This window comes from Electrophorus electricus, chromosome 1 (genome assembly GCF_013358815.1).
Source record: "Electrophorus electricus isolate fEleEle1 chromosome 1, fEleEle1.pri, whole genome shotgun sequence".
Taxonomy (NCBI): domain Eukaryota; kingdom Metazoa; phylum Chordata; class Actinopteri; order Gymnotiformes; family Gymnotidae; genus Electrophorus; species Electrophorus electricus.
This window is the reverse complement of record NC_049535.1, coordinates 2,022,501-2,048,878: the sequence shown is the minus strand read 5'-3', so window position 1 is coordinate 2,048,878 and position 26,378 is coordinate 2,022,501. Positions and strand designations below refer to the sequence as shown.

The 26,378-nt window shown below is 51.6% G+C and overlaps 1 protein-coding gene across 1 annotated transcript in view; it reads right to left on the bottom strand.

Moving 5' to 3' along the window:
- zfhx3 (zinc finger homeobox 3) overlaps nt 1-26,378 on the bottom strand; it is a 129,994-nt gene that overhangs the window by 39,375 nt on the left and 64,241 nt on the right. Inside the window, exon 4 of the mRNA XM_027007437.2 lies at nt 14,353-14,584. Within this exon, the coding sequence (XP_026863238.2) occupies nt 14,353-14,584 (232 nt within the window). The remainder of the gene's footprint in view (nt 1-14,352; nt 14,585-26,378) is intronic.

Here is a 26,378-nt window from a genome sequence, read left to right as displayed (position 1 = left end):
CACCAATATAAAAGATAAGAAATAGAAGAGATGGTTTGGATGCTTCTCAGGCTTGCTGCATTGTGTGCGCGCGCGCGCGTGTGTGTGTGTGTGTGTGTGTGTGTGTGTGTGTGCGCGCGCGCGCACACAATGCAGCAAGGCTGAGAAGCATCCAAACCTAGATTTGAGATGTCTCGATTAAGTGAAACTAGCCGCTAAGCAGTCATTAAAATGAGTTCATTTCTACAGAGAAGTGATTCAGTTGCTAACGGGGTGAATAGCGTGTATTGAGTTGCCGTTAATGCACACTATATTCTGTATGTCGATACAAATGAAGGGTATACAGAAAGGACAAAGAAAAAGACTAAAATACACACACACACACACTTTTTCGCTCTCACTCACACACACACACACACACACACACACACCACTCTCTCTCTCTCTCTCTCTCTCTCTCTCTCTCTCTCTCTCTCTCTCTCTCACACACACACACACACACACACACACACACATACAGAAGTACTAATGATCAGACAAACCCAGGAAAACCATCCCTACACCAGACAGTTCATGTGCCTCATATATCCTCTCATTGGACTCTAAAGTGCCGTCTCTGTTTCGTTAATGATATTTTTGTGTTAATGACTGCCTGGTTTTAATGCAGCAACTCTTCGCCTCACACTGGCAATCCCAGGATTTATTTAGTTCATTTTTAATGTAATGACCAGAAGAGGCAAATTAGCAAACTTGAGACACGGTAAAAAAAAAAAAATTAAAAAAATCTTAAAAAAGGCGGTTGATAGCGTTAGCGGACATTAAACGAGACAAGCTCCTCACAATAATTCAGTTTCTTTTAATGCTATTCCACATTGTGTTGATAAAAGTTATTCTTAATGCACACTGTATTACTCTATTTATTTATTTGAAAGCCACAGACAGATTTGATTAAAACTGATTGATTACGTAGCGGGTTCCTTCCAGATGAAGATGGCTGGGCTCCCAGGCACAACACTAGCCCAGTAGGTCAGGGGACAGGGTGTGGCAGCGTGGAAGTGACCCCCCCCCCCCAGGCGCCCCTGAGCCCTCTGACCCCCTGCCGTGTGTGTGTGTGTGTGTGTGTGTGTGTGAACGTCCAGCTGCACTCCCTTTCACAGCCCACACACCCACACACACACTTTGTTTATTGTACATTACTATACCTAATATGCATGAAGTGATCATGGAATTGTAGGAGAAGAAAAAGCCACATCTTGTATTTATGTATGCCCCCCCCCCCCCCCATCACACACTCACACACACACACACATCACCCCCCAAACAATCTAAATTGCAGTCACATCTCCCTGCTTGTAGGGGATGATAATTGCGGAAGGCCAATAAATTACTACAGCCTCCACATCAATTATAAGCATCACGTCTGGCAATGAGGAAAATGAGATCTTGTGACAAATTTCATGAGGCTTGACTGGCCAGTAGCCTTTCTGAACACACTACAGATAGCGATCCCTTATCTGGCCTCTGTAATGGGGAGCTACGGAGAGAGCTGGTGTAGCAGCCATTTAATTAAAAAGCTAGGGAGGGGGAGGGGTAGTGGGGGGGCAGGGGTAGGGGGGTAGTAGGGGGGTAGTGGGGGGGTAGTAGGGGGGTAGTAGGGGCGTGTAATTCAGTGAAGAGACCCAGAAAGGACACAAAGCCTTTGTCTCCGATACATATTTTACTCTGTGTTGTCAGTCATTGGGCCCTTGGTGCAGCTCTTTTGATGGTCATTCAGGGATTCTCTCTCTCTTGCTCTCCTATTCTATTCTTCTTTCCTTCTTTCTATTCCTTGGCCTCTTTTTCCCCCTTCCTCTTCCGATTTCCCGGGAGGTGCCGGTTCTGCCAGGGCAGACGGAGCTCGTCACAGAAGAGTTTCCGAGCGGAGACGCGGCAGCTAGTGACCAGCGGTGGCACAGAAACAAACGTCCCCTTTATCTAGTCCCATACTCACCTGGGAAGGGTGGAGGAGGGTGGAGGAGGGTGGGGGAGGGTGGAGGAGGGTGGAGGAGGGTGGAGGAGGGTAGGGGAGGGTGGAGGCTGTCTGGGAGCGGGAGAGGAGGAGACAGACAGACAGACTGATGAAGAGAAAAATGGGAGGGAGAGAGAGAGAGAGAGACGGAGAGAGAAGGGCGAGAGAGACAGGCAGCGAGAGAAACAGACAGACAAACACAGAAAGACAGAGAAAATGAGAACGAGAGAGAGAGAGAGAGAGTGAACACTGATAAGAATTTATGGCAGGCAGGGAGATGGCAGCATACAACACTGAGAGGGGTCCTAAATCTCCTCTCCTGTCGCAATATTCCTTGCTGTTGCAATCGGGCGCGCTGATAGAGCGTTGCAGGAACGACCGCTGCGCTCAAATTATGGCTGCACCCTCTACTAATATTTAACATCATTAGAAAATCATTAGAAAGCCATCATAAAACCTGGGAATATGACTAGAGCATTAAACACAATGATTATTCAGTGTGTTCTTTTCCTTTTTGCCTTGGAAATGAGATTTGCCTCGCCGAGCTCATGCAGCAGGACAGTGAGAGCATTCCTCATAATTACTATAACATCTGAAAAACATTGACCAGCGTGAATTACTATACCATTATACCACTGTGTTTTTCTTCCCCCAAAGCAAACCTCTTGAAGATGAGCTTTTGGGGGGGCCAGCGCCAAGGAGCATTAATGTAATTTTACTCCAAGTAGAAGCGAGCTAATTCAAATGTTGTTTTCCTGTCCGCCCTGTTGAATGGGCCACGGATGTAAGTATACGCCGTGGAGCAGTGCATTGTGGGTCAACCGTGCTTCCGCTTGTGTGCATGCAGGTATGCACACCACTACAATACCAGTCTCAACAGTCAAATGTGTTATTTGTGAAACAGTTACTATTTAGGTTGGCTTCTGAATTTAAAAGGAGCAAACCGGAGCGCGTCTTATATAACACGTGGGTCTGACGCGTCTGACGCCCTCCCTTAGTCGTGCGCAGGACCTGGAGAAGACTTTACAAGCAGAGCTTATCTGTGTGTGTCAGTATGTGTGTGTGTGGGCTTTATCAATAGCAGTAATCAGAACGCAGAGGGCAGCCGTGTAACAGAGAAGCCCCCCGGAGAAGATGAAAAGCTGGGGGGTCTGGGGTGGGTTTCCTAGCTCTACATCTATCTGCTCTTCTCAGGCGGAGGCTGCCGTTCAGGGACCCGCCGGGTGGGACCCCCTGCAGGGGATGCTGGACAGAGGAACTCCCTCCAAACTCACCATGGAGCGGCAGGATACCGACCCCGTGACCTCGGCCCGAAAGGCCTGGGTCCAGCAGGAGTGCGGATCCGTGTCCTCCCAGAAACCACACACACACACACACACACACACACACACACACAAGTGAGATGTCACAATCTACATCAACAACGCATGAACAATGGTTGAAGCACAACCGTAAAAACAAGCACACTGCCACAGCAAGAAGATCGTAAAATGATCACACGTATTATAGCACACGCGCACGGCAAAAGTCACCGCAACACCATCACTGCAGATTCTAAGATGAAATATTTAAAATGTCTAAAAAAAAACCTCTCGCAGTAGAGAAGGGCACCTTTGCGTGAAGGCTGAAAATGGAGTTCTGGATTCGCAGGGTCAGTAAGGGACCCGCTACCTCTTGTAGGAATGGACCTCCAAAATCTCCTCAAAGCAAGAAAACAGAGGAGGTTAATATAAGAGCAACTCCTTGTCAAGGCTTTGAAAGGAATCCAACCGACGCTGATGGCAATCAATGTTCCTTTGAATGCATTACTTGGCAGAAACAGGACCTTTGTCTCTTAAACCCAGGCAGCAAAAAAAAAATGAAGACTGTCTAATAATTAGGGAGAGGTGAAAATACAGAGGGAGAGAGAGAGAAGGAGAGAGGGAGAGGGAGAGGGAGAGAGAGAGAGAGAGAGAGGGAGAGAGAGAGAGGAGAGAAGGAGAGGAGACAGCAAGAGAGAAGGAGAGGGAGAGGGAGAGAGAGAGAGAGAGAGAGAGAGAGAGAGAGTTGAGCCCAGGTCTCTCCTCTCCATCTTACACGAGCCAAATGGGTTCCGAGCACTTTATGCATTAATCAATCAATATCTCTCACTGTACATCAGCCACGCAACCAAGTTATGAATGACCTTTCTGACAACAAAGAAAAGGACACTTCAACGCACACAAGCCTGCATACGGCGGGGAGATGTTCACCTGCTCTTCATCGCTCACCATCACACACACACACACGGAGGCACGAAGCCCGGTAATAGTGCCCGGAATATGACGAGGGGAGTCGTTCTTCAACTGGCACGTGTAAGGGTGGTGGTGAGGGGGGTCGGTGTACCGTCAGTAGAGCAAGGCAGGGCGATGCCACTCACACACAGCATGGATGTCCGCCTGTCATGCGCTGCACAAAAGACCATTTTTATTCGAAAATAACCAGGCGATTCCATTCACTCGGCTGAACGCACACACACACACACACACACACACACACACACACCCACACTCGCACCGCGCTGAGCGCATGTAAAGGCTGGATTATTTCACCCGCCAGGCTGGCTCTCACACACATTGTTTTCTTATTACTTGAATAGTGCAGCACCTCGAGGCCGCTCAGGCCAACAGGGTTGATCTGAACACACACACACACACACACACGGTGACGCTCAAGTGTTCGTTTAAAGGTGACGGCAATGGCGAGAAGACCGGGCTGCCCTCCAGAGCGCCCACATCTGCTCGGATGACTCCTGTGACAGTCCGGCAGCACCTGGGAGCAGAGCCATCAGGATGCGCGGGACACGGCAGGACTGCCTAGTAGACTCCGGTTATTGCTCGAATCCCAGCACAGGCCTGCCGTCGCAAACACTTCCAGCTTTCAAAGAGCCAAAAGACCCTCTTACAGGTTTCACTCGTAGTTGGAGGCTCAACTTTCTGAACAATCGACTCAATAATTTCCCATTAAAATACTGAAATGCTAAAATGAGATAAAAACTGACGGTTAGAGGGAGATCAGTAAGAGAAAAGAGCTTCAGTGCATGAGAGAGAGAGAGAGAGAGAGAAAGAGGGGGAGAGAGAGACACACAGAGAAAAGGGAAAATATACTTTCCTGCAGGCGGGAAACGGAAGGCAGACAAAGCACGAAAGAATTTGCTTTTTTTTCTTCCTTTTTTTTAATTTTATGGGGCGGAATAAGAACTGGGCGGGGTTAAACGGCACCGGGAGAAAGGAGCCCCCCAACGCCCCCCTGGTCTGCTGAAGCGTGGAGCTGAACCGCAGAGACAGAGTGGAACTGACACAAGCTGACGGCACAGAGAAGCCTCAGAAAGGAAGAGGCCAGGCGCGCAAACGCTACGGCGGGCACTGCGCACAATAGGGGTGGAAAGTGACTGCCCAACACTCTTAAACAAAGGACATGCTGCTCTCTCCCCCCCCCAATTAGAATTTTCTCACCCTGATTTACATGACAAAAAAAAAAAAAAAAATAAGTAGGAATGAGTTTTCCGTAATTCCCCCGGATTATGCACCTTTGACTCGGGCTGCGTTGATGAGGTGTCGGGTCAGGGGGCGGGCAGGGCGCTGGAGTTGGATACCTCTCCTGTAACTCCATTCTCCCTCTGACATCTGCCCCCCCATCTACCTCCACTTTTAACAAGAGCTTGAGATATTCAACAAATACATGAGAAAGACACGTTTAAAAAATTCTCATGGTCGTTTGCTGGCTCTTGTGACGTGAAGAAGTATTAATAATATCTAACAGAAGGACACTAAACATGAGACACATGAACAGGAGAAACAGTGATTCGTTGTGTTACTGGGAATGGGTTTAAGAATTTGAACAGAATTTATGAAAACACACGACTTAACGAACACACGAGTTAGGGGTGGGCGTGGCATGCAGTAGCAGTGGGTGGGGCATGTGGAAGCAGTGGGCGTGGCATGCGGTAGCGGCCATCTCTGAGCATGTGGCCATACGACAGTGAGGTGCGGATGGTATATTTAAAAATATAATTTAAATACAATTTTTTTTCTTTGTCCCAATTTTTGCGTGTGGGTATGTATATCAAAAAGCAAACCAAACCTCCACACAAAAGGAACCATAAGAAGGCCCGGGCCTGTAAAACAGGGACTGAGAATGAGCGGGAAACGTGCTAAGAGGTAACGACGGCCCGTGCTGCGCTCATTTAACAGGAGGCGTGTGGAACAGACGCCCATCACGTCTCTCCCTCTCGACTTTTTCACCTCTCCTCTCTCTCGCTCGCTGTCTCCGGAGTAACAAGGGCTGGTTGGAAACCTACATTAGACGCGCCACAACACAGCGTGCTGAGTCTGAACACGGCGACGTCTGCTCCGGCATGTCTTCTCCGCTGAAGGAGGCGTAAACAGATGCCGTGCGCCGCACACCGTGTCCAGGACCGGGTCTGTGGCAGCTGCGGTGAGCTGCGACCTTTGATGTAGCGCTTCCCGCGGAGCGAGCCGACTCGAGACGACGCAGCGCGCCCGACTTAAGACGCCGGCTCGGACGCAAAGCGGATAAACACGCGCAGCGGTGGCTCCGCGGCCGGCCACGCTCCAGAGAGCGTCAGCCACGTCACTCCGCTCCGTCTGACAGACCGCAGGGAGAGTGTGTCTGCTAGCAGCTAGTGAAACAGCGTTGACACAGAAGCCGGGCCCAGGCAGACAAAAGAGACAGTGTGAACTGCAGGGACGTCATAAATCTGACCCAGTCAAACAGCAGGAATGTCCCGGTTTGTCAAAAACAAACAGCAGCTTGTCTCCGACCATCGCTGGGCAGAGGAGCCCCCACATCTGGTTAAACACAGCCTGGCCTGCGTCAGGGAGCTCAGTCTGGACAAACAGAGCTTGGACACCGCTCGGCACTGCCCCTGCAGGCCGCCGAGGTGTAGCGCAGCCTCCTCCGACTCGAAAGACATTATCTTAGTGGTGACAACATATTGCAGTGTGCGTTTTTGGGAGCCCTGGTTTGGGCACACCTCAGAGACCCCAGGAGGGACACACATCTCTCCATCTGGCTCTCTTCCCACCTGCACTCCCTCTCTCCTCCAGGATGGACGTGAGCATAGAGGCACGGACCAAATCGATGGCAGCCAAGCGGGTCTGCAAGTAGAGGTCAGCAGGGTCCACTATTGAATTATTCCTCCTCTCCTCATCGGTGCCATCTGCCTGGCAGCTTCTAATTGACAGAGCAGAGGGACAGGGTGGGTTGTTTCTCTGTGTGTGTGTGTGTGTGTGTGTGTGTGTGTGTGTGTGTGTGTGTGTGTGTGTGTGTGAGAGAGAGAGTGCAAGCACGCGCTCTTCTTCCACAGCGAAGGCGCAAAATGACAGACAGCCTCTCTCAATGCCTGTCAGTCAAATCAGCGCGGATGCCGAGAGGCGTAGCTCAGCTTTCCTGCCATGCTTCCCATGCCAGCGCTGGAACAGAACGCTCGGAGCACGGGTGAGGGGGCAGGCATTCTCTGGCTGTCACGTCCCCCGCACTCGCTGGCAGGTCATCCAGAGCAGGGGTCGAGGCTTTTGATCCCCGCGCTTGCCCTTTAGGTGCCGACAACACATCATATTTAAAAACAAACAAACCAAAAAAAACAAAAAACAAAAGGAACATGAGGTGAACATGAAAAGTACCAGGCTGCTTCACTCTGTGGCTATGTGTGTTTTTAGCTACAGTCAAATAAAGCTCGCCCGACCTACGGAGCAGTCCGACAGTGCTCAGGAACACACTGGTTCTTGTTGCCAGAATGCCTGATGTCTACACACGGCCCAGATCAATAGCCAATCAATCGGAACGTGGCGTCCGGGCGGGAGAGACCGTAGCAGACCTGGGGAGGCCACAGGTCAGCTGCAGGTCAGGTCGGCGCCGTTTCTCAGAAGGAGAACGCGGCACGCACACATCGGACCTGCTCACCGTTCTGCTTCCAAAACCAGCAGCCGTAACTGTACCGATAATAGCCGATGAATGCAAGCGAGCGTCTAGTTAAACGGCATAGAACGCTATCACGTGGCCTGACTACCAAGGCACGTGTGCTGAGCTCACGGCGGTGTGACAGACAGCTGCTGCCCTCTATGCGCTCCAATCCCCTGCCACCTGAAACCCTGGTGCCCCCAGCTGCACACTAACATTCCCCACCACAGCCTGCTGGACCCTGGAATAGAACTCATTAGCACGTTTGGTAAGTAGAAACGAGATGTCCGCATCCTGATGGCTTGTCTGCCTTTTGGATCAGCTTTCAACGAGAGAGTCTCGTAATGGAAGTGCGGGGGGGTTAATATTATAATGCCTAGATAGACAGCCTGACAGAGTGAACATCTCCCCAGGTCCAGCTGCCTGGCCGGTGAAGGCCTTGATGACAGAGGAGACCTCGATCCTTCACATGACGTTCTTTTGGCTTGTACATACTTGTATGTACAAGCATGTAGACAATAAAAGACACTGCACACATACATTCTGCATGAACATCCCTAAAGCGAAGATGTAGTGGAGATATCTAGGTCTGGGCCTGCACACGCAAACACACACACACACACACACACACACACACACACACACACAGATACACATCTCCTTTGTGAATGTTCACACCCAGGCCTCTCCGTTCACCCCATACACACACACACACACCCACCCTCATGCGAAACCCCGTGCCTGACCCTGGCACTTCTCACCTTGGTGTCAGGGTAGTGGCGTGTCGCGGGCAACCGGTCTCATAAAAAAAGATGCCAAAGGAGTCGCGACTTGGACCGCTCTGACTTGAGCTCTATCCTGGAATCACAGACGGTCTTCCCGCCTTGGAGCAGGCGGGGGGGGCGGGGGGGCGGGGGGGGGGGGGGTTGGGAGGGGGAGACGAGCCAGAGGTGGAATTGAAACAGCGGCTGTCCATAAAAAACAGGAGGCGAAGAAAAGATTCCTTTGTGTGAGACGGTGCGAGGCGGTCGTGCGAGAGACCGGCTTCAGTACACGGCGAGTGGAAAACTTATAAAGCCATCGCTCGGGTTTTTTAATAAAAGCCCTACTTTCTTTTTTAATATCTTTTGAAATGAAAAGTAATGTATTTATGAAATTCATGCCACGTTCTGTGGACTGCAAACAATTTCCTCTGCTTGGCTGTGCGTTTCGGCCACAGATTAAGGGAAAGGAGCCGGCAGGACTGCTCCTCCACCTGCAGCATGGCCAGGGCGCTATGTGCGGGATAGTGGGCAGCAGCTATATCATCTTGTGTCCCAAGTCTGGGAAGGTTTATTTTATTCTGCATTTTAACAAGCGTGTAAAGAGAAGATTCCAGGCCTGGCCTCTGTCTGCATGTCCGGGGTGTCTGGGGCGGTGCCATGTCCTGGGTGGTGTACTCTGACTCCTCCTCTATGCAGCGCCGCATGTACGTGCTCGGCTCGAACGCCGCACGCACACGGACATGAGTAGAATGCGGAGCGGCTCTCTACTCACGTGTGACGTGCCATAGTTCAGGGATGGGGCCGAGGGCATCGCACTCGTTGACACGTTCTGTATTCTGCTCAAGTGTTTGGTTACCGTCTAGAGACACATCCCAAATTTGCCTCAGTAAAAAAAAGCAAAAAAATGGCTTCTCTAGTATTTGGCCTCAGCAGCCAGGGGGCAGATAGAAACAGGGGGCAGATAGAAACAGGGGCAGGGAGGATGGATGAGATCTAGCAATGTTCACCACTGGCTGTGTTATTTAGGTAGTGACCCAGGAAATGCAACACCTTTTAAAGGAAACAGTGCCAGATACAGTTTGGACTCCTCGTCTGCGTATGCCTGCCCATCCAACACATGCTTTGGCTTCGTGCCTTTCATCTGCCCATCTGAAGGACTTCAGCACCCTGGTTAAGTCGCCGTTAACAAACGCGCCTGGAGTGAATCAGAGGCATTGGACCACGCACGCCAGCAGACGGTGGATAAACCCAAACAGAGGGGCACGGTGGGCATGAACCAGCAGAAGCACAAGAGCAGTGAATTCACATGGACCAGGTCTCTCTCACACACACGCCCCAAACACATTCTTCTCGTCTTCCTTCTGCATGATCTCGTTCTGCTGTGTTCAAAAAATAACCTGAATCCATTATAACTCCTGTGATGAGAGAGACCCCAATGTGTCAAGCTGCACTTACGCCCTGCAAACACCATGCAAGGAACAGTTGCTGTCATCTGTTGCTGAGGTACTACTAACCACCCATCACACACACACACACACACACACACAAGCTCACACATGAGCACACACACACAAGCTCACACACACACACAGACACACGCACACAGCACGTGTCTGTGCTACATGGTGTGGATATGGCCCAGATATCTCCGTCGCCTTACCAGCTACTGAAGAGGTTTTCGAAGACGGCTGGGATAGAGCGGAATGCCAGAGGTGCTTACACGGCACTTTTTTCCGAGCACAGGACAGAAACAATGCTGCATTTCTCCCTGTACGGCTTAATTGGTCGGGAGATTCATCTCTGCCACCCACACTGCCTGCACTCTGGTCCCAGCCTGTCCCCACCAATCCCACCATGTGAGAGTGTGTGTGTGTGTGTGTGTATATGTGTGTGTTGTTTTGCCTTAGCACACAGGCTTGTATTTGTTATTTGTTATATTAATCAGAGCAGGGATTTGGCTATTATTGAAGGCCAAAAAACAAAGCAAGGCAGAAAATATGGATCAAAACTGAAAACAAAGCAGTCGATATCTCCACAATCGATCATTTTCATCAGGGACGTCTGCTGTGACATACTTTCTCTGAATCAATTTCTCTGGATCTTTGTTTTTTATTATTATTATTCAAAAACAATCCTCATTAGTGATGCTAACAAATGACCAAAATATTGTATCTGATGGTGTGCGGGCCGAGCAGAGCGATCCGTGAGGACCATCCCTGAGGGGCTGCCCACCGGCCATAACGCGGAGCGTAAGACCCGTTAACACATGCTGCCCGGGCTGACAAGTACTACTTCCCAAAGCTCGTCATGTTCATGTGAGAATCGAAACGGTAGAGAGGCCTCTCGCATCCAGACACAGAAGAGCACCACGAGGCCCGTGGCTGGAAGTCTTGGCACCACTCCTGTTCCGTACTGGGCGAGTGCATGGGGAAGGATTGGCACTCCTCAAGGCGGTTTGAAGCTTGGGGTCAGGTTAACAGCGGGACGGGGGCGGGGGTGTATCCCAGCACCCAACGCCCGCTGAACTAAAGGCGCCGCCCAGCAGTGGCCGAGGGACTTCCTGCTTAGCTGACCCAGAAATCCAGGGCCAGCTTTGTTTTAACAAGTGGGGGAACCTTGAAGCACCTCAGCGAGCAGCCGCAACCACAACAAAGAGCAGAGCCTGTGAAGAGCTAGCGGGGAGGAAATTAAACGTTACACCAGGAGGGAACGGTTCAGCGTGTGTGTGTGGTGGGGGTGAGAGGTGAGAGTAAAAGACTGAAAGGGTACAGGGGAGATGGTGTAGAGAAAGTGAAGCATTTGTGAAGGTTTTTTTTTTGTGCTGGCCGATGAAGAGTATGTTCATTATCAGCGTAATTCAATCAAGATGCTGGGGGGGGGGTGTCAACGGGAGTGAAGCTGGCAGACTGTATTACACACTGTTTCATTTAACAGGCCGCCAAATAAATATATGTTCACATATAAGTATATGTATATGTGTTTGTGTGTGTGTGTTTGAGTGTGTGTGTGTTTGAGTGTGTGTGTGTGTGTTCAAGGTGGGGAACGAGACATGGATCAGGCGTAGCAGAGAGCAGGTCTGGTCCTATACCCGTCCTGGAACCCGGTCCTGCATCTGTAGGGCAATCAATCAGATCTCACGGGCCTGCAGCCGTCCCGCCTTGGTAAACACAGTGTCACAGGCTGTTAGCAACTGCCCCCCCCCCACTTCCCGCCATCCTCGTGACGTCAGCCAACAGCTATCAGCTTGCGCTCTCGCTCTCTCTCTCTCTCTCTCCCCTCGTGTGCAGCTGCTATTCGATTTGGACTCATTTTGTCCTTCATCAGAACCTCCCAGTCCACACGCGCCTGGACACGAGCCTTAACCACCTACATGCTCTTGACAGAAAGTACAGAAATTCAATAACACCGTGTCTGGAAAGCAGGGTAGTAATTAAAGACATCAAACGCTCGCATTGCTAGACAGCGAAACCGGCCATCATCAAAGCAAGAGCAAATTTTTAACCCCCCCCCCCCCAGAAAACAACCGAACCCCCCCCCCGAAATCCTAGCTCACTAACGCCAGAACAATTATGACGCTTTCAAAAGTTTCATTTTCCACCGTAAACAAGCCGCGTGTTGTTGGCATGCAGAGGAACAGTGATGATGTGTTTGGCCTGGGCGCTACTTGGAGAAAAGATGGCAGAAGGAGGAAGTCAGCACACGTGTGCTTGCGTGTGCAGTTGTGTGTGTGTGTGTGTGTGTGTGTGGGCGTGGGCGTGGGCGTGTGTGCGCGCATGTGCTGCTCTGCCCACACAACCCCACTGCCGGAACCATTACCTAACCTCCAGCCAGCCTCACAAACAAGGGAATCCATTAACGCACATCAAAGGTTAGCTGAGAAAATATATAAATAAATACATCAACCAAAAAAAAAGAAAAAGTGAGAGAGACGAAAGCAAGCTAGAGAGTGCAGAGAAAATCGGACTTGTTTGTGAACTCCAGCAACCCCCCCACCTCTGCACCTCTCTCCCCAGAAACGCACACTCACTAAACGCCCAACCTCCCCCACCCTTTTAACCTAAGTGTGTCTTCCCTTCGCATGTTCCCTTGTCCACTGTACCGTAGTCATTAACATATTTGGAGTGCATCGAGCAGAAAGCTTAATTGTCCTTAATTGCTCGGCTAAATATGTTCTCTAATGATTTGCCTCAGATCTGTGACTGCTTTCTCCGCAATTTCCCGGCCACTGCCTTCATTATCCCTGCCTCCACAGAACAAAGCGTCTTCAGAGGCTGCCCCCCTCCACCCCAGGCCTCCTCCTTCTCTCTCCCTCCCTCTTTCTCTCTCTCTCTCTCTCTCTCTCTCTCTCTCTCTCTCTCTCTGTGCGCAGGCTGCAGGTCAGGGGGGAGCTGGGCCGCACAATGGCACTCTTTTGTCAGTGCGCTGGGAGTCAAAGTGATTAGAAAACCAAATCGGCGCTGAGACGGAGTGTTAATTGACCGCAGCTCCGTCCTCTTAATCGGCAACCAACATAAGATCCACCCTCTTCCCTCACAGGCCTGCTTTTTTTGTGTTTTTGTTGGTGGGTGTGGTATCTGCCCCCCACTCTGCCAGCTGGCTGTACTCCACCAGCAAACATACACTTACTGACAGATAGGAGCAGGGTCTTTGGGTTCTTCAGCACGCGTCCACACAGTGACAGTACTGAATGGTACGTCCTGCCAGCTGATCTGTGACCCGACGCCGCGACCTCCCCGGCCTCCTACTGTGCGTTTAACTCCCTCACGCTCGCCGTGGCCCTCGAATCGAAGTGCAGTCCGGCTTTTTGTAATCACCCGAGCAGCTAAATATTCAAAGGAATGACCACCTCGTCGTCGCACACGTCCTCTAGGTAAAGGCAGCGCGGAAAATCCGAAAGAAACGGCTCTGGACGACCTCAGACAGAGTGTCTGTGCTTTCATGTCAAAGAGCGCTGATTGGAGCACTATGGATATTTGAGCGTGAGATTATGAAGACAGAAAGTCACAAAGAAACTAGCAGAGCTGAGAGAATGGGAGCAGGGAAAAGCAGGGAGACCATTCTGGGTTTCCTGATCCATGTCTGTTCAGGGAAAGTGCAGGAAGAAGCTTTTACAAGCCAGAATGCAGAATTTGTTTTTTATGGGAAGGTCTCTTAATAGTAATCTGACCTTCCAGTAATAACTTACACATGTGATGTATTAGCACAAAAAATCTTCCCTAATTTGGAGAAAATGAAACAGTTTCTCTGAAACACAACAATGACAGCCACATTACTCAAACACATCACTTCCTGTGGAAGGAACAAGGAACACTATACTTCATGATGTCTGCAGTTTTAACTGGGCAGAGCAGCAGAGCACAGCAGTGTCTGTCTGTATGTGTGTGTGTGTGTGTGTGAGCCTGGGTGTGAGTGTGTGAGAGAGTGTATGAGTGAGTGTGTGAGTGAGTGTAAAGTGTGAGAGAGAGCATGTATGTGTGTGTGAGTGTATGTATTAGTGAGTGTGTGTGTGTGTGTGTGTGAGTGTTTGAGCATGGGTATGAGTGTGTGAGAGAGTGTATGAGTGAATGTGTGAGTCTGTATGAGTGTGAAGTGTGAGATAGAGCGTGTGTGTGTGTGTGTATGTATAAGTCAGCGTGTGTGTGTGAGTGCGTGCTTTCCTACCGGTGTCGGCGGAGGGACACTTGCGTATGGTGAAGATGGCACTGAGATCCTCCTCTTCCTCAGGCAGACCCTTCTGCAGACGCTGCAGCCTGCGCAGACTCTCACTGCGCTGGTGCTTCATGGAGCGAACGTGCTGGATCAGGTTCAGCTTGGCCTTGGTGGAGTAGCTGCACAGCACGCAGTGGTAATAGCACGTCTCGCCCTCCACGCCACTCTCGTGCTGCTGTAAGTGCTACAGAGAGAGAGAGAGAGAGAGAGATGTTAGCTCCAAGCTTTAGATCGGCGCGATGCTGTGTCCTCAGTTCCACTCGCCGCTTGTAGACAAGCAAATCAATTCCAAACGAGAAGGAGGCTATTTAACGCGAGCAAGTCCTCGTCCAGCACTGCCGGACCGAGCTGTGAGGGAGAGGGAGGGTGTGTGTACGTGCGTGCGGACGTAAAGAGATGGGAGGCTGACGCCCGGCTCTAGCCTGTGCCCACGCGCGTGGGGTCACAGAGCGACAGGGGCTTCTAGTCCTTGAAAAGGAAAACTCCAAACATCTGCCCATTCCACGCATGGGATGCTAAATATTGATCTCTAGTGAGTCCAGCGCTCCCTCACAGAGCGAGAGAGACAAAAGCCACACTCTGAAAGCATCCAGAACATTCCACAGTGGGTGTGGGTATGTGGGGTTGGGTGGGTGGGGATTGTCTGACAATCCACAAACCCACAAGTCTGACCACTTCTCATGCCCTATAGTGACACCACACTCCCAGCTGACACTGCTGCACGCACACCAATCATTGAGCACGCCAGCCTCACTTAATGAGTAGGGGCCACACTGGAGGGGCGGGGCTTATAGATGCAGGTGTCTGGAGACCATGCCTCCTGCTGCCACTTCAGCATCCCAGAACACACCTCCTGGCTCAGACAGGCCACACCCCTCACCTGCATGAGCCTTCCGTGGATAGCTCGGAGGCCTCGCAATTGGTTTCCGCAACTGTGATCAATGTCAATCATGAGTAATTTGTTTGCTTCCCTTAATCTTCATGGCCATCGTTTCTCTGCCAAGATTTAATGCTCATAGGCCAAATTAACTGAGGAGCACAAACATTTTCCCACGGCTAGGGTATAGAGTCTGATAATATTCCCAACTCAACCAAACCCAAATAGGGTATAGAGTCTGATAATATTCCCAACTCAACCAAACCCAACTCAGTTAGGGAACTGAATACAATAACCCTAAACCAAATAAATAAATAAATATAAAGAATAACTCACTGTATGTCATTAATGTTTCAATAAGATTTGCTGGCCAGGCTATTAGGAATATTACATTTCATTCTAATGGAGAAAGTTTTCCAGGTCATGAGGTCTGAGGAGGTTCTGCTTCTAGATAAACAGAAATGCACCCCGTCTCACAGCTCCGTCCAAATATGCATTCGTCTCCAACTCAGGAGGACAAGACGGTGAGGATAAAACCGGCTCACCGAGTTTAGCTGCACGGCTCGCACTCTCAAACCCACCACAAAGGTCAGAGGGGGGGAACAAATTGATTCATTTGTCCGTTCTACTCGCGTTGCGGACATGAGATGCGTTTGTCCCATCTACCTCAGATGGACAAAGGCTGGAAAACATTCGATTTTTAACCCAATTAATGACGCATCAGGTGTTGACAGCACAGAGATCAGAGGAAAAATATTATGTTCCCTAAAACGCACTCACCCCTCCTCTGGTAATACTTAATTTTCGGGTAATATCGCTATAAGGGTTTTTCTGGGCAATTGTATTCCATTGGCTGGGGTGTCGTATGTCTCAATTGTGCACCTAAGCTGTACATTAGGTGCAGGACTTCCAGGAACAGGCTTCTGCTTTTTTCGGAGTGCCCTACAGCTCTGTGTAATGGAGTAATTAGGGGACTGTAAAAGGCTCTGTCTCACTCCTCACACGCTTCCCCCCCATGCCCCTGCCCACGGGTTGGAGGCGGAGCAGCATGCAGGCGTTCTGGACGGTCAAGCGGCGCATGGGTCGGGTTACGCCGTGATCTCTCCTGTGCGCACGCACGTGTGCGGTGTGTGAAAGTTCAGGTACGCGGTGCACCACAGCACCGAGGCACTCGAGGGAAACGGCAGGCCGGATTTGGCCAGGACAAGCGTTTGCCAGGCCGGCAAAAGAGGTGGGGTGGTGGATGATGGGGCGGATGGAATTTACTTGCAAACAATAACCCCGCACCAGTCAGTCCAGAGGGTGAGAAAAAACAAATGGCATTGAAACAAAAAGTTAGAGCTGGAGCAGCTTCAAGAACAGCTAGTTTCGTAACTATCGGAAAAAGCAGGATGGACATAAAGGAGAGAGTGAGAGGGCCAGGTCCAGGAAACGGCTCCAACCACCCCGGCTACACCTCTCGGGTCCGCTTGTGGGCAGGGAAGCCGTTATTCACGCAGAGCCAAGCAGCACAGCACGGATCCGCTCACATGTGGACACGTCCCCAAAACGGAATCCAACATGACACTGGAGGCCTTAATAGGGAACATTAGACACGTCCCATGAGTGGGGAGTCTCCCATTCTTCAACCTCCCTGTACACACACACACACACACACAAATGGACAGACACACATGCACATGCACTTCACACAGCATTTCATCTAAAGTAATCCACATGAGGGACCCCTGGAGATGCCATCACCTCCAAATCTCCTGCCCTACCCTAAACACACACACACACACACACACACACACACACACACCCGCAAGCATGCACACCCACACCCACACACACACGCAGGCATGCACACGCATGCATGCACACCCACACGCTCGCACGCACTTACACACGCTCACTCACACATGCACACACACTTACTCACACTCAGTCACACACACTCACACACACCCCTGGGTCTGGACGTGAAACACAATAATGCATGAGAGAGACAAGCTTTGTGTGTGAGTGCCGTGACTGTTTCCTGTGATCCTGAAATGAAACTCTGTGCTGATAAATCACCTCCAACTGGAGGAATTCAGCTGCTTAATGAAAAAGTCATGTCTGGAGAGAGGGGCTTGACTCCACATTTGGGGGTGGGGCTTAGGGCGGAGCCTTTCCTTCATCACGGCCCCTGAGCAGCTGTGCTCTCGGTCCCGGGAAGCCCAAGAGGACCACAGAACCAGGAGGCCTTCCAAACACACACACACACACACACACACACACACACACACACACACACACACACACACACACACTCGTGCATAGGTGAGGAGAGGCGGAACTATTTCACCCACTCATCTCTGGGTACCTACAGGTATCACTTTCCACACCTACCTGCTCCACTCCGCATTACCATCCACTTTTAATGGGCCGCGAAAATGCACCTTCCACACCGGGTGGCGTTACAGCCGCATGTGACGGCGTTCCTGAGTCAGAACAAGGCTGGAGAGGTGGGGTTGACAGCTAGAGCAGACGCCCACGCGTGCGCATGCCTAGGCGCACGCAACTTTCAGATTCAACCCAGATTTCCACCATTGTATCTGGCAGTGCTGTTAATACAAAATTAATGCATGAAAACAGATGGCTATCCAGTGGCTAAATAGCTATCAATTTCTCCCAGAGATGGCCAATTCCCACTGAGGTTGGGCCAGAGACTGTCTGAATGTCGACTGCTTTGTAATTATCCCAGCGATTCTCGGCACTAAGTGGTGAAGCTGGGTGCTTTCCCCACACACACTCACACACGCACACACGCACACACTGTGTAAGCCCTAACAGTGAGGTGGGAATGACAAGGGTCCGGAATAGGAGCCAGGCAAAACAAAAACTCAGGGAAACATAGCTCCTAGCCCATGACTCAGGAACAATCACACACACGGCCTGCTCCCAGCAGAAACCCGGGCCTTGCGTCCTCGGATATCACGGGGCCTGCGGCAAAGCAGGCCACGCTCAACAAACCACGCTGATGGATGATGTCAAATGAAGCACCTTTGTAACAGGCCCTGGTGATGTCATCGTTGAAATTATAGCCAATGAGGTCACTGCTCTGCATCCTGAATAGAGACAAAAGGATTCGCCTAATGGGTAGAAACTGTGTGGCCGGAGAGAGAGAGAGAGTGAGTGTGTGTGTGTGTGTGTGTGTGTATGTGTGTGTGTGTGTGATGTGTCTGCGCGTGTGTGTGTGATGTGTGTGCATGTGTGTGTGCACGCGTGTGTGTGTGTGTGCGCATGTATGGGGTGTGTGTGTGTGTGTGTGTGGGATGTGTGTGTGCGCGTGTATGGGGTGTGTGTGTGCGCGTGTGTGTGTGTGCGTGTGGGATGTGTGTGTGCACGTGCATCTCCTCTTTAGGGAGGGTAGATGCATTTAGGAATGTGGGTTATCTGCTGGCAGTGAAAGGGTGCGTTTACATCACAGTTCAGTCACAGTGGCCTCTAACTTACCCCTATCTGCCTCTTTCTGCGTTTTTGTTTTCTTATTCTCTCGCTCCCTCCCCATCTCTCTCTCTCTCTCTCTCTCTCTCTCTCTCTCTCTCTCTCTCTCTCTCCTTCCCTCTCTCTGTGAACAGCAGCCGTAGAGTCAGAAGCAGAAGCCACAACCACAGAAGCCGCGGTAGATGCCAAGTACCACGACTGGTTCAAATTAGCCAGCGCAAGCGGCGACAAGCCCAGACGCAGTGCTGCGGCTGGGTTCGGACGGACGCCCACCCACCCCCCTCGCTGCATACCCCCCCTCGGGAAATCCTCCGTGTCCCCTGGCTTCTCTCCAGGCCCCCTTCGACCTCTGACATCGTGCGATGGCTGGTGTTCCCCGGGCACGGCTGCCTCCCTGCTGTGAGCGAGCGCTACAACCGCGCGTGTTCCTCCCAGGTCCTCCAGAGTCCTCCACATGTCCTGTTAGGCCAAACGTCAAACCTGCAGGACGGTGGGTGCGTGTGCATATCCGCAGGTGTGGACATGAAGGAGCGAGAAATGAAAATAGAAATGAAAGAGAGACCCTAAGGACAATCTCGTCATGGTCCCCCCCAGCAGCAACGTGTACCACTCTGCCTCACTTTAGTACTAAATAAAGCAATAATTATTGAATTCCTTTGGAATAAATAAGCTTCTGGAAAGTAAACAATAGGAATATAATTGCAGAGAGGAGGCAATCGATGCCAGCAGTTGTTTGGCCTGTGTTGATTATGCACGTGGTCGTTTGTGTGCATTTCTTCAGGCATTAGAATAACGGGGTCCGTACCAACGAGGAGGGGGCAGTGACAGAGTTAAACAACACCTCCTCGCGCACGCCACAGTGGAACAAGGGTCGGGTTATCCCTCTGCCGATAACGCAACACGCGCCTGAGAAACGGCCCTTCACCGGCTGATCAATGCGGCTGCATAAATCACAGGGGGGGCAGGGGCGTCCCGCGCGGGGCAGATCGATGCCAAGTGTATGCCCACCGTAGCTCTGCCACTCCCAACCCCTGACCCCTCCCCTCACCACGCACCCCCATTCATTAGGCATATTTGCATAAGCACGGGCATGCATGCATAATGCAAGACACTAATCACGGGCAGACAAACGCATTCCTCCTCGTTAATGAGCTGGGCCTGTGCTCGCTGTGTACCGCAGATGACTCTGAAAGCAGGCAGGAAATGATGTCAAGCCCAGGACGAGGGCGGGGGGGTGGGGGGGGGGAGGATGAGGATGGAGTGGGAGCAGAAGAGGGAAGAGCAACATATTAATCGCTAGACGTCGCCCTCCGCTCTGAGCAGCTAATTAACAGCTTAGCCTCCTGGTGATTCTATGAGTGCAGGGCAGGCGGCGTACGAGTCCCGCAGTACAATAGCTCTGTCTGCAGGGGGCGACAGCAGCGTGGCACTCCAGGGGCACAGCAGGCAGATGCTCCCGCTGTCCCCAGGCATCTGCAACCGTGCTGTGCCATCTGGAAGTTTAAGAGGGCAGTTCAGAACCTGCTCTCGCTCCCCACTAATCACCCCCTCCGCCCCCTACAGCAACCCTTACATTTTGGCTCGAGTCGACCGCACTAATTATTAGGACGGGACAGCGCAGGAATGCGCGGCGCACCCTACGGCCGGCAGCCGGGAGACAGTCGCAATCAATCGAGAGGCGCTCGGGTGCTCTGGGAGCGTTTAATGATGTCCCATCTCTATCTGAGTAGAAGAGGAGCATTAGGGGTCTGCCTCGGTGTAACAGCCAGGCATGCGAGCGGAACCTCAAGAGAGGGCCCGTGGCACGGCACAGCTAGAGAGGTGGAGGGCACAGAAGTTTACATTAAACTAAGCGTCGTGTTATGGCTGCGTCAGGAAGCTTATCACAGAACAACTGAAACTCTCTCACACACACACGCACGCGCACGCACGCGCGCGCTGTGAAGCAGCACTGCTCATTCGAGGTGAAAGATTTCGTCAAAGAGCTTAAAGAAGAGTCAAGAAAAGAAAAAAAGGAAAAACTCTCCGTGCATAAGTGACAGCTTCTTTCTGATCTGGCTTTGATGTCAAGCTCAGGTCACATGACTGTCTTTCTCAAGGATGTGGAAGAATCCCACCTGCAGTGCGTCCATAAGCCTGATCCAAGCTCATCGCTCCCTCAGTTTCCTGAACAGGTTTCCTGAACGCCAACACGGCCTTGCCGCACATCCAATTGAAGACGTGGTAACCGCGAGGTCACGCTCAGAGGTCACCGCTCGCCTCTCAACACTGCCAGAGCACCAAGTGTTGCAAAGCTTTGTGGGACAGCGTGGTGCGAACCCCTGCCTGCATAGCTGAAGGCGGATGTTGGGAATGCCAGTGGGATAGTGGAGGCAGGAAGAACGTGGCAGTTTTCTTCGGGGGGGGGGGGGTGTTCCCAAGACAAACTGCACTTCTGGTGATTAATACAGCCAGGGAAAATTCAATTCAGCGAGGGAGCATTACCAAAAACGTCGTTAGTCTCTGACAACAAACATCTCACTCCCCTCCTGCGCTCCTCATGGGAGCCGCTTTTGTAAGGGAACAGATGACATCTGCAGCCGTGGACTCGGGGCCCCCCGAGCCGGACCCTCGGGCCCCCCACACGGGCCGCTGAGTCGGCAAGCGGCAGCAGGACCCCGTGCTTGGCCTGCAGGCTGGAGTCCTACGCATTTACCCCCTCCTCCCCTCTATCGGGCTGTTCGTGCTTAGCCAAGCTCGCGTGTAAAGAAAGAAGATGCCCCATAACATCAGGTCCTCGGGCGTGTATTATCCAGCATGCACCTGTGGCATGCCTCCGTTTGGCTGCGTAAATATTTCATTACCACATAATTGGTTGGCGCTCCAGGCTAGGCAATAAGGCAGGCGAGAAAATAATGTTGTGCAGTTTTTTTCTCTTCCTTGTTCTTCCTTTCTATAGAAAATTCACAAAAGCGAAGGCCGAGGACAGAGGATGCCGCGTTTTAACCGTCCTCGGACGAGGAAGCTTTTGAGATCAACCTCCTCCATTCTCCACCCACATCTGCCCAGAGGCCTGTCTTAACGAGAGACTGGGACTGCAGTTCTGTGCCCGCGTAAATATTTAAGCCGAGCCTAACGGTTCTGGTTTTTATCAGTCCCGCCGTGCCAACCCAAGAGCAACAGGGTGTCGGTGTGTTACACCTCTTAACATGCAAATTAGCAGGTGGGGGCGTGGCGGGGGCGGACGTGCTGCAGGCAAATGAGATCATTTGCATGTTGGCAGTAGTTAGTTGTGTTGAGTTTTGGAGTGCACTGGCTTTCAAAGTGACTTTGGGTTCGTACCTGACTGCAGGCTTCCTCTTCACCGTCCTCCTGACTACACACTCACGAGTCTGAGCGCCGGAGCTATTCAAGCACACGGCGTACGGAGTAGGTGCTCTGATCGCCTTCGCTTTGCAAATCTGGTCATAAATAACACAGGGGACGAGTGCTAGAATATCGGTCATATAGAAACTAAAGAGATGATGACCAGACACACAAGGATGAATGAGAAGCGTGTAGAAGTGAATGCATTTATGTTTACGGCATTCAGCTGACGCTTTTATCCAAAAAGACTTACAATTATGACTGAACACAACTTGAGTAATTGAGGGTTAAGGGTCTTACTCAGGGACCCAACAGTGGCAACTTGGTAGCGGAATTGGCAACCTTCCGATTACTAGTCGCGTACCTTAACCACTGAGCTAGCACTGCCTAATCCAGCTCTGAATGAGAAGAGAGACATGAAGCTAGCAGAATACTTCAGGACTCTAGAGCCTTGGTTTGAAGGCAGAGGTGCATTCTGGGAAAACAAAAAGCCCTTTCCCGAAGACTCGTCCGTTCAGCCCTTCAGCAGGGCACGAGGTCAAAATGGGACGTGGCTTTCATGCGCAGGCCTCTACCCCACACAACCCGGAGCACCCTGCCAACTGTCTGCATGTTTCTCCACCCAGCCTGCAAACATGCGCCGTAAACACGCGCGCCTTCACAGCCGACTCATCAGCCAAAAATAAATAAATTAAACAAACAAGCCAGAACTTTCCATAAAAAAAAGAAACAAAGTGTTCATTGATCAGTGGGGATCGATGGTGAATCAATAACTTAAACCCCCATCATTCTGAGTGCAGGGTAATTACTGCTGAGATATGTTCGTCATCACGAAAATCAAACACTGCACGCACTAATTGGAGGCAGCTCCATTACCTAAAAAATATAAAAATACAAAAAAGATTTGAGAACAGCTTTCCAGAGCCTGCGGCTGAGTCCTGCTCACCGCGACCACAGCAGCTTCCCGAAATAACCTGCTCACACCATTAGTCGCCGTGTCACCGTGGAGGTCGAACTGCTCCCTGTCCAGCTAGGGGACATTTAATCCCGGGACAGCTGAGCTACGCAGGCACCTTTAATGTAAATCTGTACGATCATATTAAGGCACTTTTTTATAGGACAACTATGATTTTAATTTATTAATGTTTTGGAAGGGTGCCCTTCTTAGGTGAAAAAAGAGCACCTTCTACCCCCCACCCCCCGGCTGTAACAACGGCGTGTCATGGCAGTCGACAGGAGAGCCGGACCCATCACCAAACAGGCTTTAAAGGGCCTGGGTCTTCACCCGACACTCCATGAAAAGCGTTAACAGGTCTGACGTGGTACGGCTGAGCGGGGCGCGCGGTTCAGGTTTCTGTGAGCCTGCGCTAACTGTGTAGGAAGAAGCTGCAAGCATGAGCAAGTCAGGAAGCAGAAGGGAAGTGTATACGGTTTCTAACCAGTCCTGCCTCTTTCTCATCTCTCTCTCTCTCTCTCTCTCTCTCTCTCTCTCTCTCTCTCTCTCTCTCTCTCTCTCCTGCATTCTCCACCAAAGCGCCAGGGGCACCATGCTTGTAAAAGTAACCACAGCTCTTTGAGACGTGCGTGTATTTACAAACGGAGCTATGTCGGAATCAAAGGAATTACCACATGACATAACACATTAACCAGACAGCGGACAGAGAATTTATAGAGCACTCTGCAGGAGGGCGGGCCTACCGGGGGAAGGGAGCCGCACCATTGTTCGATCACGCTCAATTCAACCACCAGCAGGTACAGCTCACTCACCTACAACGGTGCCCGACCGCAGGAATCCACCGTCAAGGCCTTGGACACGCCCTCCCTCCGTGCTCCCAGCGAGTCAGGCGGCTACAGGTGGCGAACGCCAGCCCCCCTCCCCGCCCACCGACACCCCCCCCCCCCACTTCCTGTTGTGTCTCCACTCGCGCGGTCCCACTCAGTCCTGCTCCTTCAGGATCTCCTCAGTGAATCCTGCGCCGCGGCGCTCCGGCTGGCGGTTACGTAAGCTTTCCGCACGCAGACGGCAGGCTCGCCCTCTCAGCGCTGCGCCTTCTGAGAAGTACGGGAGTTAATTCTGTTGTGCTCCGTCCGGCTCTACAGATCTAACGGCGTGGGGTTTTTTTTTTCCCATCTCTCCCTCCCTCCCTCTCTCTCTCTCTCTCTCCCTCTCTCTCTCCCACTCTACCTTGGCTCTTTCCCTCTGTTTCTGTTCCACCTAATCTCTCACCTCAGTTTTTATTTCGCCCTCATCAGCAAGGGACTAAAAATAAATGATAAATGGAACATGATATTTTAAAGCCTTATCTCTTATCTGTTCTTACACAGGAATAATAGGGTAGTTAATCCTCCCGATCTCTCTCAAATTGATTAATCAGCACGTGTGGACAATCAAATAAATGATTAATATTCTCCAGACCTGCGGTCGGACAGTTACGCCGAAAGCGTCAGTAATAATTCAGTAACCTTTGCCAGACCAAAGCTCTCTGATGTGGTGGTGGGGGGGAGCTTTGAACTGAGAGCATAAACTCCTCTGCTGTCTGTTCCACCAACTTCCATCAAGCACTAGCTGGCAAGAAGCACTCACCCGCCGACCTGTCCACACCGACATCCCCACGCCCATGGGTCAAGGCGAATTACAGGCGCCCTCTTATGTTTCCGCACGGCCGAGAGGTTTCCCGGCCGTCTCCTGATGTGAAATGCAGTTGGCAAACACAGGCTTTAGCAAGGACCCGGACAAAAGCTTCTCCTTTGAATATGTGCAAGTTCAAAGGTTACTTTGGGAGGGGTGAGGGGCAGAGTGGGGGGGGGGGGCAGGGTCCTTTTGATGCGCGTTGCCCCGGTTGTGCGCTCTGCTGGGGCAGATGTCCGAGATGTCCGCAGACAGGATGTTTAGTGGCAGTGCACCCTGTGCAAACCCTGTCTCGGTGATGGATTCCCTGTTTATTCAGTGAATTTAGGACAAATGCAGGGATCTCTCCACAGAGAATAGCTCTCTTTCTCTTGCTTTCCCCACAGCGCTAAGACTCCCCCCAGGGGTCAGCAAACAACCATCCACATCTGCTGCCCTGGACTCTTATTAACAGGAGAGGGGACTGGAGCAGTTATTTCTCTACCCAGGGCAAAGATCTCTCCCACCAGGGCAGGGTGAACGCAGTCTCGCTGGGAGTGTTGTAACAGCTCTCTGCAGCATAGTGTGTGTGTGTGTGTGTGTGTGTGTGTGTGTGTGTCCTTGTTCTTCCATATGAGGTGGTCCCACACCAGCACTGTGCAGCTGTCGGGTCTCTTCCCGGCCTGTGACACGCTGGTTCCTGGTAGCTGGTGACACGGCCGTGCCTGACATTACAGCGCGCGACACCAGGGTCCAATGATGCCACCTGCGTTTTGCCACTCACCAGCCATGGAGCCAGGGCGTTTAGCTGACCCACACAGCTCTCCCTGTGTGCCCTGAGACCCCTGCACCCATAGGAGGGGCAACATTAGCTGTTCAGCAGGAGGGGGCTACCCCAACACCCTGCCGATACACAACGGTGATGTATGGCCTACTCTTTAATAGGTATAAGCACAGCATCTCGAGGAACCCTGTTCTTCCATAACCGATACCGCTCACTTTGATCTCGTCTCAGACTGGGACTGTTTATAAATCAGCCACACAAATATTTACGAGTTAGACCAGGGGGGGTTTGAGCAGTGGGGGAGGCTGGTCTGGTTTGTATCTCCACCCCCGCACGCTCTCGCTTTGGTTCGCTCCGCTCCCCCTCCCCCCAACGATGCGTCGATGAGACTGCAGTAGAAAGGCCTGGAGCCTCATCCATCACGGCTGCTGCCCGCTGACACGGCGCGGCCCACCGCGGGCACGGGGGCCGCACGGCGCACAGGGGCCGCCCGGCGAAGGGCATTACGACCGGTGAACAGTGGAACAGGACGGAAACGTCTGCCCTGCGCGGTGACAAAAAGCAACAACCTAAACACGCTGTGCATACTGCGCGCGACACACGGCACGCTGTTGTCTCTCTGCTCACCTCGCCACCATTTCTGCACCTCCAGCCCTGACCTCTGCCCTGATCCCATCCTGATACACACCGGGTCTATTAAGTCGGGAAGTAGGTAAATGTCCCTCTAATGACCCCTCAGTCCTAATGACGAGGACGAAGACGGAGGCCAGGCACGGGGGGTGAAAAAATCGATTGCCAGATCAACTTTTTCTTTTTATCTGTCACTGATTCTGTTTACTTCCCCCTTTTCTCCATGATGGAGAGTTCCAGAAACACGGAGCGGTAGGAGG